Source organism: Perca flavescens, chromosome 13, assembly GCF_004354835.1.
Source record: "Perca flavescens isolate YP-PL-M2 chromosome 13, PFLA_1.0, whole genome shotgun sequence".
NCBI classification, from domain to species: domain Eukaryota; kingdom Metazoa; phylum Chordata; class Actinopteri; order Perciformes; family Percidae; genus Perca; species Perca flavescens.
The window spans coordinates 28244768-28261367 of record NC_041343.1 but is presented as its reverse complement, the minus strand read 5'-3'; the positions used below and the strand labels follow the sequence as shown (position 1 = coordinate 28261367).

At 38.2% G+C, this 16600-nt stretch overlaps 1 protein-coding gene across 1 annotated transcript; it reads right to left on the bottom strand.

Annotated features, from left to right (window-relative positions):
* Nucleotides 1–540: 540 nt before the first annotated feature.
* On the bottom strand, nt 541–15530 carry psmg1 (proteasome (prosome, macropain) assembly chaperone 1). Its single transcript, XM_028594459.1, has 7 exons — nt 15288–15530; nt 11328–11431; nt 6441–6589; nt 3198–3260; nt 1915–2113; nt 831–961; nt 541–704 (listed from the first exon to the last, which is right to left on the bottom strand). Exons 1-7 carry the CDS (start codon nt 15404–15406, stop codon nt 627–629), a joined length of 843 nt encoding a protein of 280 aa, XP_028450260.1. The 5' UTR covers nt 15407–15530; the 3' UTR covers nt 541–626.
* Nucleotides 15531–16600: the final 1070 nt, after the last annotated feature.

Here is a 16600-nt window from a genome sequence, read left to right as displayed (position 1 = left end):
TGTGCTGAACTGCCTCCTGAATATCACCGACACTAACAGGCAACACAATTTATAATGCCAGAGGAAGGATCTTCTGAATGTGGGTCATTCTAAAAGGCTTAATGTGACCAGAGATTACAGTGCAGGGGTAACCTAAATTTGATATTTAGATGTGGTTATTATATATTATCAAAATTGATACAAGTCATCCTGAGGGGAGCAAGAATATCTGTACTCAATTTCATAGGTAATCTGTCCAATATTTAACTTTTAACTCTGGAACAAAGTGGGGGACCGACCGGCTGACTGGCATTCACATCCCTCGAGAAAAGCAAATGCAAAATGAAGGAAATATCTTCGTAGTGAAAAGAAGGAAGAGATTTACGGAGATATGTACGATGCAAGCACACTGTGATTGTGGCTTCCTTCTAGAATGCATTTGATTCATTCATAAATTTGAACACCAAAATGACCAAATCCGGATTACAACTCCCCACTCTTTAGCAACTAATGACACCCCTTATTGACAATATGAATTCAGTAAATCATTAAACTTTCAGCTTTGTTTACTTAATTTCTTTATTTAAAAAAAAAATGACTTTTTTACTAAAGGACAATATAATTAAATGTGTGCAACATGGACATCGTCAGATATAAAGATTACTCTGAATGTTGGTGGTTCTGACAAACTTGCGGAGGACGTCTGTGCTCGGAGCCGGGTCCAACTGAGGAGGAAAATAAAAGAAAAAGATGAAAGATGTTAAAAAGGGAGAACAGGGAAGCACTTCAGATGCATTAAGTCGTACTCTGACCTTTCGGGCGAGCAACCTCAGATGTAAAAAGCAGCTCACCTGTATTGACTTGCTGAGCTTGGTTAGTGCAGGCTTGTAGGTCTCCATGGTGACAGAGTCGGGGCCAGTGACATCACTGTAACACTGGTAAACAACAGTGGCGATGCGGTGGACCTCGCAATGGTTCAGCACTTATGAAAGGGCACAAAAGAAGAAGACTGAAACAATCAGAACTGAAGACTAGACAGTTTGACTCGAGGTCCTGAGTGTTGATCCGTCTCTTTGTTTGGACTTTCAAAGTCTTTAAGTGCACTAGCAGCAAAAAGACTATGTGAGCTCAGTGAGTGGAGAGGAGCACTAATGGCATTACATTTCATTCAGTTGGCAGATGCTTTTGTCCAAAGTGACTTACAGTTCCCAGTCTCCCCCCCCCCCTCCTCCCAACTCCACATATACACACATCAGGAGCAATTTTGGATTCAGTGCCTCGCTCAAGGACACTTTGCGAAGAGTAAAGAATAAAATCTGGCAAAAGCTGGATTTATATCACACAAGGGGTAAATAAGAGTCACCCGTATCATGATTTACACTCTTAAATTTACATCTAGGTAACATTAGGTCGCTTTCAAGACTACTGCTGTGCAGTCGCAGCATTTTGGTTCACTAATTCATAAAGAGCGGGGATCAAAGTGAGAAGAAGGTCAGTCTAATGTCTTTGCTACAGTCGATGTGCGTTACTGGAAAGAAGAAGACTACGGAGTCCATCAGCAAGCATAAGAAACTTGAAGAGGAATCGCAGCTCTTAAGGTCCTCACATGGTATTTGGGACTTCTGCTTGTGAAGTTCAAAAGCTTAAAAAAAGAAAGGTCGACCTGGAGCACAGAGAGTTTTAAGAGAGGTTTAATGCAAATGCCTCCCTTCTAATCTGCAAGAAGAAAGCTGCCCTTTTCCAAATCTCAAGAGGCATTACTCTACTAAAGAAGGAAAGCCAAGTTGTGCAGCTTTAAAGTGTTGTTGTGTTTAAAAAATGGGAGAGAGGACAAGAAAAAAAGCCTGGCCAGTGGACCCCAGGGAATGCAAGTTTATGACACAAGAATTAGAGAAACTAGAAGTGTAAAAAATAAAATAAATAAAATAGTAGTACCTGCAGCTGGAAGCCCAGTAACTATGTTGGGTTGCTCCAGTGACTGGCAGACAGGCTGACCACTGAAAGCACCGGTGTGGAGAGAGCGCAGGAAGGGAGCAGAGCTACAGCACAGATAGTCTGCCGTCTTGTACTCAGCCACAGAGCTGTCTGACAGCACAGTCACATTCAGCTCTCTGTGCTGCAGACAGTCGAAAACCTGCAAGAGACAGAGAAACACACAGTCAGCCCAACACAGCATCACCTTTATTGTGTATATCACCCTGAAAAATACCTGCCTGTTTGACTTTGACCACTGTAATCTGATGTGTCCAGTTTGTGACGTCGCATAGCATTACTGTATGTGCTGGGGTACATTTTCACATAATTTATATACAAGTTTACACCTGAGTATTACCCCCATATTGATATAAATACACCTAAAACATGCTTTTAGGGATATTGTAGTCAAATATAGTGATTGTGATGTCCTAATGCAGCAACAAAGTAATCTGTATTTTCTGTCTTTAAAAAACTTCTCATCGATTAAAGGTTAAGGCTGGTGATGGTCTGTATTTTTTTAATCAATAAATCCCATTAAAAGACCCAAAGCACAGCCTGATAAATCTTCTTCCTCCAAAAACACATCAATGAGCAACATCTTGTTAAAAACACATCAATGAGCAGCATGTTGTTAGGAAGTGATTAGCTAATAGTACACAGGTCATACTGTACATACTACAGGTAGCTACAGTGCATGTAAATATGTAAGTCAAGGTGCATTCATTTACTACAAATTGTTTTAAGACTGACTGAAATTTCTTTAACCCCCAGGCCGCCAACACACATCCTATACGCATGTTAAAGATGTTCAAGACGTTTTCAGTAGAAATAAATGGCCTTAGGAATGTTGGACAGTATTAAGAGACAGCTTTGGTCTTTTCATGTCATGACAACAAATGTTATAATAAAATATAACTGCAGATGTGTATTTTGTGTATGTGCAGAAAGTTTGTGTTTGTATTGGGTTTGTTTTTTATCACCCAGGGTGTAATTCAATGTAGAACCGCAACTGGTAAGTGGACCGGTAGACAAATAAATATTGTAACCTGTAATTATGTATAAAACAATAAATCTATGTGTGTTATAATGGTGTTGTGTGCTCCTTGACCAATAGACTTTGAGCTGACATACTCCAATAATGTAATCTTCTGTTTCTACACTATTGTGCTTCATGAATGTAAGAAAACCAACCTGTCATGGCGGTAACTCTGCTGTCCGTTTGCATTGCTGTATAAACGTACCTTTTCCGTCCACTGAAAAAGCTGGTCTTCCGCAATGTAGCAGGTCACTTGACATATCAAAACCTTCAGGGAAAGGAAAGCAAGAGATATTTTATGCATCATTTGTGGATTCGAGACAAACTTGTCTGAAATGTACAAGTCTAACTCAAAGACAGGAAGGACTGATTATACTGATGGATGACAAATTAAAAAAGAAAAAACAAATACAGAGACAATTTTTTGATCAGTTTGGTCTTTTCCTGGCCGGGAAGTTCGTTTTGTCTGTCTGTGTTTTATTTTCATGTGCAAATCGCTCAAAAGGTAGTGGAGACGCATTCCTTTTAAATGAGGCAGCACAAAGAGACTGGTTGTATTTTGGTGGAAATTGGGTCTGAAGATAGGCGTCTAATAATTACGTCTGGAGAAAAGTCACTCCGCCGGCAATTTAGTGATTCTGTCAACACAGGCAAATGTATTACTTGGAGTAAATGCAATGCTTATAAACGTAAATAAACAATAGTCATTAAACATAGGGCTGCAACTAACGATTATTTTAATAATCGATTAATCTGTTGATTATTTTTTCGCTGAATCGATGAATCAGATAAAAAAAAAAAAAAAAAACATTCATTTATATCGACTCAGTATACATACATACTTGTTGTTTTAATTAATAGTTGTGTAAAGGTAAGTAACCCAAATAGCAGATACAGATACACACAGACTGACACGCAGAGACACACACTTATTCATTAAATTATTACCATCATTGTAGTAAGTGCAAGTTAAGTTCATTTATACACCACACACTAATATATTTGTCAACAATAACTGATATGGGACAAAGCACATAATATATACATGACAACAGATTGAAAAATGAATGGGCCAAAAAAGGCGAGTGAATAAAACCGTGTCTTTAGTCTTGCAAACTATACCACACCTACTTTATTACTGTTATTACCGAGCTAACGCTAGCTTGTCATGCTAGTCAGCTGGATAACGAGTAAACAGCAGCACCAGAAGAGCTACTGGAGGGACGGTACGTTCCTCCCTTCAGACCGGAACAGAAGTAGGATAGTGTAGTGACTTTACCCTGCTGTTGAACTCCCTTCCTCCTCATCAAGGACTCCAACATGTTTATGTTTTAGGTGCTGACTCATCACCGTGGTGCGCCCGTGCCATGCCGTGTCGCTTTTGCTTATCTTGCAATTAACACGTTTTTGATTTATTTAGTGTGAAATGCTCCCACACCTTGGATGACTTGGGTCGTACTGATGTCTCTGCCTCCGCCGAGTGTTTCAGAAAAACGTTACGGGTCTCTCCGCTCTCTCTCCGTATTTCCTCTACCCCCGCTCTGCGCTTTTTTTCTTTTCTTTCGCTCCGCGCAACTCAATTTTTTTTTAATCTCTGCTACTGAGTGGCGTAATAGTTGCGTGACACAACGAATCGATAATGAAATTCTTTGCCAACTTTTTTAGCAATCGAATTTTATCGATTCGTTGTTGCAGCCCTAATTAAACACTCTCCAGCCTGCGTGGTGTCCTGGTGGGTAGTTGACGTATCATACTAGGGCTGCAATCATTGATTATTATGCATTGATTCATCAGCAGATTACTTTCTTGATGAATTGTTCTCTCTACATAACATCAGAAAACTGAAAAACGCAGATTACAATACGGAAAAGCACAAGGTGACGTCACGGCAATTAATCTAAAACCCATCAACGTTTGTCAATTTCGCTTGACTTAAAACAATAAATCAATTTTCTAAATATTTGCCGATTAATTTTCTTTTAAACGACTACTCGACTAATCAGCGCAGCTCTATATCATACAGAGCTGCAATGATTAGTCGATTCGTCTAGTCAAATTAAGCACCCCCCTTCGTGTCCAACTGGGTCACCTTCTTAGTCTCTGTTGTCAATACAGGTAAAAATGCCCAAAAATATTTAAAAAAACAAAACTCCCCAACCTATAGATTCACTTTAATCATCATTTAATATTAAAGGTGCCCTGCCACACGTATTTCATTACTTTGTAATGTCTGAAGTTCTACCAAAATGCCTTGGTTACCTTGTTTCAAGCCATTCTAGCGTGGTATAGAAAGCCTGTAGGAAGACTCAGCTCGATTTGTGCCAGTTCTCATTAATATTCAACGAGCTAAGCTGCTTGACTCTGACTGGCTAACAGCTAGCCAATGAGAGCCTGGCTATCAGCATCCTTTACCCAGCGCAACTAGGCGAGCTCATGAATAGTAATGAATAGTAATGAACTCAGGCAACACCACGTCAGACTGACCAGCTTTTGTAAGTGGTCTGATTTCTCCGCTTATTTCTTTTCAGTGGCTAGAGCTGACAGAGGAGGTAGCAGTTCAAACACATATGGACCTAACATATTTCAAAAAATACAAGTAAAAACGGTTTTGTGTGGCAGGGCACCTTTAAGGTTGTCATAACAAGAATTTCAGTAAATTGATTTAGTGATTTATGAATTAATGGGGGACTGTTGCAGTATCTGTTATTCACAGCTGCTTTCCACTGTATGAAAGTTTTCTCCTTCGGCTCATTAAATCCCTGCAGCCGTCTGAAGGCGGCAGAACAGAGACACGTGATAAATCTGACGCTTCACACACAATCGTTCACCATCTTTATCTTAATTAAAATCATGTGAAAACGACACCAGGCTGATCGAAAGAAACCACACACACGCCTGTCCACGCATCAGCCTGGTCGGTTATAACTCCGTATTCTGACAGTTTATGGAAGAGACGGAGGATTACCAGGGCTCATTAATCCTGTGTGTCATGGCCTACTTTCCAACTTTTGGCAACTGAAGTGGGGTTTCGTGTTTTATTTCTTGAAATGCATTACGGCGCAAACGCTGCTGTAACAGATCAGTTACGACATGACGTGAGATAAAACCGAATTGGGACTGAAATAGAGTTGGATTCATGCAGTTATATAAACGGCTTTATTATTGTTTCTATGATGAATTTCTATTGTCAATCGAGGCATCTGCATTCCCTACATTGTCCCAATTCATTCAGGTTTTTCTCCTGTTCGTAGATCGACAATGAACTGGGCACAGCCGTTATAACGTGCTCTTCTATAATACACAAGAATTTAAACAAACTCATTTCATAAAAGATCAGGAGCAAACTCATGAAATTAAACGATTATTTTTGAGTTTACAAAGCTCAGGTGCTTTCGGAGGCTTTAATCACATAGCACACACATGCCGTTTTGCTCAGTGTGTCACTCACTGATGGGTTGTCCTTTTTTCTGTAGAAAACACAAGCCGTCTCCTCCTCGCTGGTTATCCCAGTTGCTGCCCGGCTCCTCTCGTTCCACACGGATGCATGTCCCACTGCGTCCCAGTTTTCAGAGGTGAGAACGTACACTGACAGAAACCCTGTGGAGATAGATCCTCTCAGCATTCAACAACAGCTCACGTGTAAGACAGACCTGCATACAAATTAGAGACTTTTCTCACAGCAGACATTGGGACAGGTCTAACTTCTATCGATTAGAGACGAAACAAAGAATGGACTAGTTCATCGACAGAAAATCAATAAACAACTGAGGATTTTCTGCTTTAATTTAGCGTACGGGACGGTAAACTGAACATGTTTGGGGATTGGCACCGTTAGTCAGACAAACCATAGACTGTAAAAAATATAAAACAAGCAAGTTGAAGACATCTTGTGATTCATCAAACACAATTCACATTTTTCACTGACATTTTATAGACAAAACGATCCATCAATTAATTGAGAAAATAATCAGCAGGTTAATAGGTAATGAAAATAATCGGTAGATGTAGCCCTTCTACGTTAATGGCTTGCAGCATTACATTTACATCTTGCAGGTTTACTGACAAACTGAATGGAATAGAGCCATCTTTAGATTTAATAATCATAAGCACCAACACTGCAAAACAAATGTTGAAGCTGTAAAGTTGCTTTTATTTATATTAAATTTTAAAATTAAAACTTTTTTTTGGTGTCTGATTTATGTCCACTTATTTTGCTCAGGTAGTGATTTAATGTACACTTTTAACATTGGCTTAACCTCAACACCTGATGGATTGAGAATTTCTCATAATGATGAATCTAACAAAACCACATTTGTTAATCACAGTGTGGCTAAAATGACCTCACTGATGCGGCGTCTGTAATCAGCCCTGCCTCTGACTTCCTCGAGAGTGTTTTTTGGTACAGTGCTGTTTTCATGTAAAATGAACAGAATAGCAGCTTTTTCAGTTTAGTGTTAATGATTAGGATTTTTTACTTGAGCCTGTCACGTAAAAATGCCTGTACACGTTCCTGAGGTCACTGTAAGACTTTTTGCTGCCAGAGCTAATGAAGCGTTTGTGAATATGAAACTGGCTTCCCCGACGCTGGGACTGCCAGATCCCTAAAAACAGTTTATGCAGACCGTTGATAAGCACAAGAGCTGCGTGGCTCTGTGTTGCTGCAACACCACGGCGACAAAACTCCGTCCGGTTGCAAATTTCTCTGCTAAACTTGATTCTGCCACTCAAAGCATTAAATACGCCCTGTTCCACATTCTGTGTCACACATTTTGTGGGAACAGAATAAAACTCTCTGTGGCCAGGTACCTTAGATATTACTACTCTATTAGATTGCAAAATGTCACTCTAACAGATGCACTGTTCTTAACCCTGATTTTCTTCTCCACACACCAGCTGACAGAGAGAAACAATGGTGTTGCAGAGCTGCATAGCAACATGTATGCATGTACAGTAAATGGTTCAGCAATGATTTTGATATAGTTTTTGTCATTAATTACAGAAGGTGATATGTTTCCCATATCAGGTAAAAGATTGGATAAATAGAGGTCAAATTACAAGTACTTAGGTTTGTTCTATAGGCCTAAAAACTTTAATTCGTAATGATTTTTAGAACTACCAGACAGCGAGTAGTATAACTTTGGGTTGCAAACTAAAGATAAAAAGAAAATAAACAACATCATTTTTGTTTAATACTTATTTTATTGGTTATATTGAAACCAATACAGGTTAGATTTCGGTCTGAAAACAGTTAATTTAATATTGTATTCTAGTGAGTTTTTGTTTTTCTTCTTTTTTCAGTAAAACTGCACTAAAGACTTTGTTTGCATTTTGATTTGCTATATCACAAATAGGTTAAAACTAGATTAATTGATGTTGACGTTGAAAACACTTTGTTGAATGGTTTTCTTTTAAAGAATGATTCATTGAACTTCTTGTTGCTTTTAAAGAGGTTTTGCTGTGTAACACAGGACAGTGTTAATGGCTAAACCACTGAACAGATTATTTATATGTGCTGCATTTTTGAGTCATGAGCTTGTCATGCCTCAAATAGAAGGGATAGTAGCAATAATAAATAAGGTGTTTAATAAATAGGGTGTTCACATAATTTTTTTAAATTTAAAAACTACTCTAAAGAAAATTTAGTTTTGTTTTTAATTGACTTTCACTATTTGCAGAAACACAACCTTTAAAGTAATCTAAAAGAGAATAGTTACAAAACCAGTGTTTCCGTTTTAGCACAATTTGTATGGATTTTATAGAGTTAAACCAGCATAAGGGAAAGAAATGCGATTTTATAATTATTGATATTCACTCCAAGTGATAATATTGATAAAAGAACAAATAATGCTTGTTGGAGTTCTGTTTTGTGCCACACGGCGCCTCATTTGTGTCAGTCGCGTCCATCTCGCTCCCCCTCCAGCTGCAGTTTTAAGATAAGTATTCAGTTGGTGTGTCAGGAAATGTTTAAAGTACGTTTCATTGTTCGAATCTGAATTGGATTGATGAAAATTTGATAGAAATAACTTTGGCTTTAGGTAAAGTCTGACATAAAACATCTGGAAACTATTTTGGGGTAAATACAGGCATAAATGATCCATTCAAGACTTCCTAGAAACTTGGTTTGAAAAGGGGAATACCTTAATTTGTTTTTTTCTAGTCTTTTGCACTTGCTGCATCTTTCCTGGTGACCTGTGTAAGTTGTGTAAGTTGTGTAAGTGCTGAGATGGGGTTTGAAACCATGATGATTAAATGTATCAACAACTTGGAGATATGATTAAGACTAAATATCTGAATGAAAATGTTTAATGTTGATGTGACTGCTTAATGATGTACATTATGAGTAATGTACTGAGACAATGGTATACACATTCATTTAATATTTACTCTCATATTTATATGTTTACACGAAAAGTAAAATATAAGTTAAAGATAACTCTTATAAACAGTAAAAGATAATACTTTTATACCATAAAGATAATAATATATAATATACTTTATAAATAGAAGGGATAACAATTCAGTCAGGAAAAGCTTAGAGGAAACAAGAGCTTTAGAGAGAAGTGCACTGGATGCCAGTCTATGAGAGACTGGCTCAGGTTACAGCAGGCGTGTCCAGCGAGGAGGAGTCTGACACAAGGCCTTGTGTCTCTGAGCTTTCAGCACACCAACATAAAAAACTTGAATTGACTCAAATGCCTAAAAGTTTAGAAAAAACAAGAAGTTGCCTTTCAGGCCAGTTCCTGCTGGTACCAGAGAGCTAAAAGTACTTTTGAATTAGGATAATAGGTTTCCTATTGATGGATTGTATAGGAGTTAAATTTAACAGTTACACTCAATCGGAAGTCAATTATATTTGACCTACTTCTTGCTTTTATCTGAGGGAATTTATAACAATAATTTCCCCACTGGGGGCTAAATAAAATCTTTCTTATGTCATATAGGTGATAAACAAACAGTTGGTTTTTGATTTCAAAGACAAATTATGTCATTTTTAGGAATAACTCATTTGGATTTCAAAGACAAAAAAGTTAATATCAGAATTTTGTCAAATGCTTACAGATGCTATTTGTAATCTGACATATTAGGGTTAAAAAGAATTAGGATTTTTGTACACAAAACATATGTTTATGAAATATAATGTTTTATTGTCATCAAACTGCCCGACCAATATATAGTCCTACAAGTCCAACTGAAATGATTAGTTGCTAAATCAATTAATTGATTGACAGAACCTTAAGTACATATTTTTAATGGAATATTGGTGGTAACAGAAAATGTTTACTATAACTATCTGTATGAACCTTGTTTAATTGACTAACCCCAATGTAACAATATTTTTGAATCAATGATGACATAGATCAAACTTTGAAAAGCAGTGTGTTTAAATGCTCCTTCTTACAGAGGCTCAAAACAACAGAGGCTCAAAACAACCAAGACACACACACACACACACACACACACACACACACACACACACACACACACACACACACACACACACACACACACACACACACACACACACACACACACACACACACACACACACACACACACACGGTAAAGATTGTTTACAACGATTTGTCAAGTGCTAGCAACCTCTGACAATAGAAGACATGGAAGACGCTATTTGCAAAAAAATATGTAATCACTAAAGTAATTTGTGTATTGTGATTAGGTTGTAATCAAAAGGGTGGAATGTAATGGAAAAATTACATTTAAGCACAATTCCTTATATTTTTATGTTTAATTCGTACTTTACTTCTTTCACAAATGCTGAAAGAGTTTATCTCATTTCCCACAGGTAGATTTTGATTCTAACTTTGTGAGACATGCAGTCTGGAACATTATGTGAGCACTGTTAGCCTGAACCGATAAAGGTACAAAGTCACCCCAAAACTATCTCATGTTTTCCCATGCCAGTTAAGATGTAACGGGGGGGTGAAAGTCATACAGGGAGGAGGAGGTGAGATGACTCCAAGATGTCTCTTGTATTTCTCTGATTGTCTTCACGTGTATCAGATTGCCTGTCAAAATTGTAGCGTCATACTAAGCCAAGTGCGTGTGTGCTGTCACTCTGAAGATGTATATAAGCCTGGTGTTTCTGTTCACTCATTTGAGAAACTGACTCCACACTGGGCTGAGGCCTTTTGTGAAATCATGTTGATCCTATATTTGCAAATATATCTTTTTTAATAAAATACAAAAACTCAACTTGGTTCTAGTCTCAGACTGTCTTATTTGTTTCAATTTACTAAACTCTGAAAACTCTTCCCCCTGCTGCAAAGGAAACTTCCACTACAAGCTCATCACAGGTAACGGAGCATACACTTACTGGCAGCGTTGTGGCCCACAGCAAGGATGAAGTCTGAACACTGCAACTTGTTTCCGGACTTCAGCGACTCTGAGACTTCAGGGCTCCAGTGCAGATTAACCTCCCTGATGAAAAAGTGACATAGGTTAGAGAAGTAGGAACAGTTGTGGGAAAGAGTGTACAACTAAATATTTGCGGACTTTTATTAAGTTCCACCGGGGATGCAGGTACCCGCAAGTAACCACCATTAGTTCCATAAAATCAAGTATTTCGATGTGGGCAGATTTCAACCAACATTTGAATGGGTTTATTTCTCAAGTTTTCCTCATGCTTTATTATTAACACAGTATGTGTCTATTCAAATTCATTTAATCCATGGCTACAATAACCAGAACACCATCTCCTAACAAGTGTATTCAATTTGCTCAAGTACTGTACTTAGAGCAATTTTGAGGTATTGTACTTGTTAATTTTATGCTACTTTGTACTTCTAGTCCACAACATTTCAGATGGAAATACTGTCCTTTTTACCCCATTTTATTTAAAGATAATTTTTTGGGCTTTTCCGCCTTTAATGGACAGGACAGCTAGGTGAGAAAGGGGAGAGAGGGGGGGGGGGAAGACATGCAGGAAATCATCACAGGTCGGATTCTAACCCTGGACCTCTGTGTCGAGGCATTAACCTCTAAGTATATGTGCGCCTGCTCTACCCACTGAGCCAACCTGGCCACTTACTCTATTTTTTTTAACATGTATTTGACATCTGTAGTCAAAGATGGATTATCAACCGTGCAACCCAGGTTCCATAAACCCCAGGTTGACTTTTGGTCTGTAATTCAATGTAACTTTATGTGGAAATATGCACCAGTAATCAATGCACCAATATCTGCTGCCATGATGACGGCCTTAAGGTAAAACTGAAAGAAACACCTGTTTTAAGGTAAGCTTGCAGTGTTTCCCACACCGTTTTCGTGGCGATGGTGGCCTGCCACCGCACATTGCGTTTCATTATTAAACTTTTTTTTAACGCTATTTAAAAACACACAGCTTTGTTCAGCTGTATTTCCGTTCCCTGCTCTCCTCCGTCTTTCTGTCTCTCACACACACACACACACACACACACACACACACACACACACACACACACACACACACACACACACACACACACACACACACACACACACACACACACACACACACACACACACACACACACACACGACAGGAGAAGACGGCTGGCGAAATTCACGAAATGTTGGTACCTCGTGAACACCTTTACACAATCACACATTAAAAGTGCTATTAAAATATGTTATATTCTGAATACAATGTTGTCAGTGTGTTAACGCTGGAGTCCCGACCCGACTCTCAGCAAACAAGCGATTGCGCCTGCTTTACAAAGTTAACTAGTCGCAAGTTTCCATTAAAATGCAGTTGGATTGTCACTCAATGTAGCAGCTGTGAATCAAATAAACTTATTATATATAACGTTATGTAATTTTTTTACTCTTGCACTGAAAAAGGCACGTGTTGAGGATGAGGACCAGCCTGAACCGGAGGTATCAGTCTGAAACAGAGCTGAACAGTCCGACCATTGTAGTTAGTTATGTTATTAATTTGTTTTAGGGCTGGGCGATATATCGATATAAAAAATATATCGATATATTTTTAAATGAGATATGGAATTAGACCATATCGCATATATCGATATAGTTCAAATGTGATCCTTGCTCCCATAGATATATACACAGATGTCGCCTTGAAGTTCTAAACATACGTCAAAACCGCCGCCATCTTGGAACAGGGGTCCGAAGCATTCAGATCAACGCTAAAGATGCCGGACTTTTGTACTGCTTAATTATGTTCGATAGAGGAAATGAAAAGAACAAACCGCAATGAATAACATTTAACAGGTGACAATGTGTTTTATGATTATGTATGCCGCCCGACCAGCAATCTGAGCTCCCGGCGGCAGCGGGAGGCGGAGAGCTCCGTGGCCGGCCGCAGCGTCTCTTCCCCGGGAAAAACACAGCTTTGCCTCGCTGCTGCGCCGGGTCCCCGCTGATCCAAATCGGACCAGCCAAAGACAGAGTGGTGATCGGTAGGATCTTACACGTAGTCCAGGACGACCTGTATGTCGATATATCGGCGGAAAGTTCCACTAAGTTTGCGGCAGGCAGGCGGACGGAGAGAAGCTACAGCGGGCAGCAGAGACCGTCTGCAGCTGCAGGATCTGGAGCTCAGTGCCCGTTAAAATGACATGTAACGCATAAATACATACAGAAATAAATAGTGGAGGAATGAGCCTGGACATTTCAGTCTGTTTTAAACTTCACCTTGAAGCAGAAACTCTTAGTTCAGAAGGGTGAAGTTTCCGTTTGGACTCAGATCTGTGAACCGATCATAATAAATATTCTTTGTATTAACACATTAATTAGTTTCTTTGTTTTGTAGTCGATAGTTCATCTTTTAGTTTACTTAAGTGGAAGCAGTATCAAGTGGAAGAATGGGACTATAAACCTAGGCTTACAGGCATGAGGCATTACATTTTGAACAAAGTAGATTATATTAATATCAAAAGCTTAATTGACCTTTGGAACGAATCACAAATATGGAGCTTTGATTTCAAAAAAGGTACTCCTGTTATACAGTATTTAGGTTTACATTTTATTGTTATTTGAACAGCTGAGCATTTAATCATGAACCAGGTGAAGAAACCGGTTTATTATTTATTTGATTTTGCAACTGTTTCTATGAAACTACATGTGACATGTCATATTTGATTTTGGCTTTGACTGAACATTTGCTCTCACTTTGCGGAAAAAATATCGGGATATATATCGTATATTGATATTCAGCCAAAATATATCGGGATATGACTTTTGGTCCATATCGCCCAGCCCTAATTTGTTTACAATATTTTCAGGCTTCAACCAGTGTTGCTCAATCATAAAGACAGGGTCACTGGGAGAGAAAGAGAGAGATTCGTCAGGAATTGAAGAAAGAGTAGGAGAAGAGGACAGCATCCAACAGCGTGTCCTCCTCAGTTTTTGATACTTGATTGTATGAAAATAAGTATCTCAACCCCCTCCCCCCCACCTCAGAAAAAAGTCGAACACTTAAATACTACGTACATATATAATCAACATCTTTCTAAAACAGTTTAAAATAAACCTGAAAATGTTAACCTTCATGCAGGACTGTTTAGGCTACATTGGCTTAGATGGGTGTTCTAATAAATAGTGTACATGCCTTCATTTCTTTCCTCAGGCTGTGAGACTCCACCTCATCCTCCACCATAAATACATGACATTGAAACGTTCTGTTAAGCTGGTGGGTGACACTTTATATATATTGTTAACTTGTTGCATTGTACTGTACTTTTTACACTGCACCGTAACTTTAATTCTTGTATTTTATACTTTTTTTTTTAATTAAATTTGAGCTGTGGTTATATTCTCTTTAATACAGGCTTTTAATCGTATCTAACTGCTCTTTAATGTTGACTGTAAAGCACTTTAAATTGCATTGTTGCTGAAATGTGCTATATAAATGAAGCCACCTTGCCTTACTGTCTGCTGAAAGCCAAATAATGTTTATATCTATAACTACATTATAGTGTGTTACATCAGCTGGTGTCACAGAGTATTATTTGCTAGTGTAATTATATTTGTTATATGCTTACTAGTGTCAGATAGGGAGGGGGGAGTGGCTGTTACACTGTTAACGTTACTGAAATGTCATGTGTCATGTTAGCTAGAGCCACCGTGAGATGCTAACGTTAGTTAAGTTATATCAACGTATCGTAACATTACAAACAAAATTTGAAAACACATACAGTTTTACGTCTAAAAAGCCATTTCAAATCAAGTTCACTTAATTTCATGAAACTACCTTACGTTTCTTAGCCAACGTTGATCTAATATTTTCATGCTTTCTTGCTTGCTGTCTCCATGCTAGCTGGCTAACGTTATTTACCTCTTTTCCTCCAGCTGTCTGCGGATTTCTTCGTCTTCTTCATTTTCATCGAGCTCCTCTTCATCTTCATCCACGGCCCGAGAATACACCGACAAAACTTCACCGAAAAACGTCGCCATAATCACTAAGTTTACCAGGAAAAAACGAAAGTTTGGCCGGCTAGTGGATCAGAACAGACAAGCAGCCACACACATCCACCACTTCCGCCGGCAGTAACACCCCTTCAAAATAGAAACTTCAAACGCGAAATCCTTCAGAATAAAATATAACATGGTCTAGATACGGATACATCAGATAAGGAACTACCTGAATGAAATAAAATAAATAAAAATATGACATCAAAAATCAGTTTACATTAAATACATTTAACATACATACAACACCTAAACTATATAAATTGATTGTGCACACTCAAATATATGTGTAATATATGTGCAGAAATAAGTCAAGTAATGCTAAAGCCCAATTGAAATACAATATAAATAAAAAATAAATGGGTTTTATATAAATCTGTGTGCATACAGTATGGTACATGGTCAAATGTCCTTGATATGCACCTTGTAAATATCCTCCAGCTAAATCAAAGGATCATGTGATATGGTTTAATCATACCTCATATTATATTAAAAGATCTTTACTCACATGCCCATATGACAGTGAAAAGAGTCACTGCAAATGTTCCTCTTGTCCATATTGGCCCTGAAGAGATTCCCTGTTATCCCTATTGGGATTCTAAAATTACCTTACACTGTACATTATCTACACTGTAGTTCATTAAAGGAACACTGTTTAGGGATACACTCTAAAAGACTAAGTTTAGAAGATACACATTTTATTCCACTAACTCAGACTGCTGAAACCTCACATTAACTTCTACTAAACTATACTGTGAACTGAACTGTAAAATGTATAATTTACAGCTACAGTGGGTGTTTATTGCACTTTATTTTACTTTCAATGTACATATGGACTTTATTGTTTAACGATAAGAGACATTAGCATATTTTTCATTGTGATACAAATTCCAACAAACAAGATCTGACTAAATATTTCAGAAACACGGAAACACCTTTAATTGAGCAGCTCAAGAAAAACACACGGTCCATGCACACGGAGACGTGCAACACCAGTCGCTCCCTAAAATCCCTGTGGGAAGCTCAAAGCCTGCATGCATGAGTACTGCCTGTCCAACATATTTCTGCCTGAGCTGCTGAATGAATGATTTAAGGCCTATGTCTCTTCGGTGGATTCACATGGTATGTGGTTATACAATGCATATAGGGGCATGAATATGACTAACAATTAGCTTAGGA

Coding starts and splice junctions, on each gene's coding strand:
- psmg1 (XM_028594459.1), bottom strand. CDS start 15,406: ATGGCGACGTTTTTCGGTGAAGTTTTGTCGGTGTATTCTCGGGCCGTG. Junction 6,590..11,327: donor TGTGGGCCACAACGCTGCCA/GTAAGTGTATGC, acceptor CTATCTCCACAG/GGTTTCTGTCAGTGTACGTT. Junction 962..1,914: donor TACTGGGCTTCCAGCTGCAG/GTACTACTATTT, acceptor CCCTTTCATAAG/TGCTGAACCATTGCGAGGTC.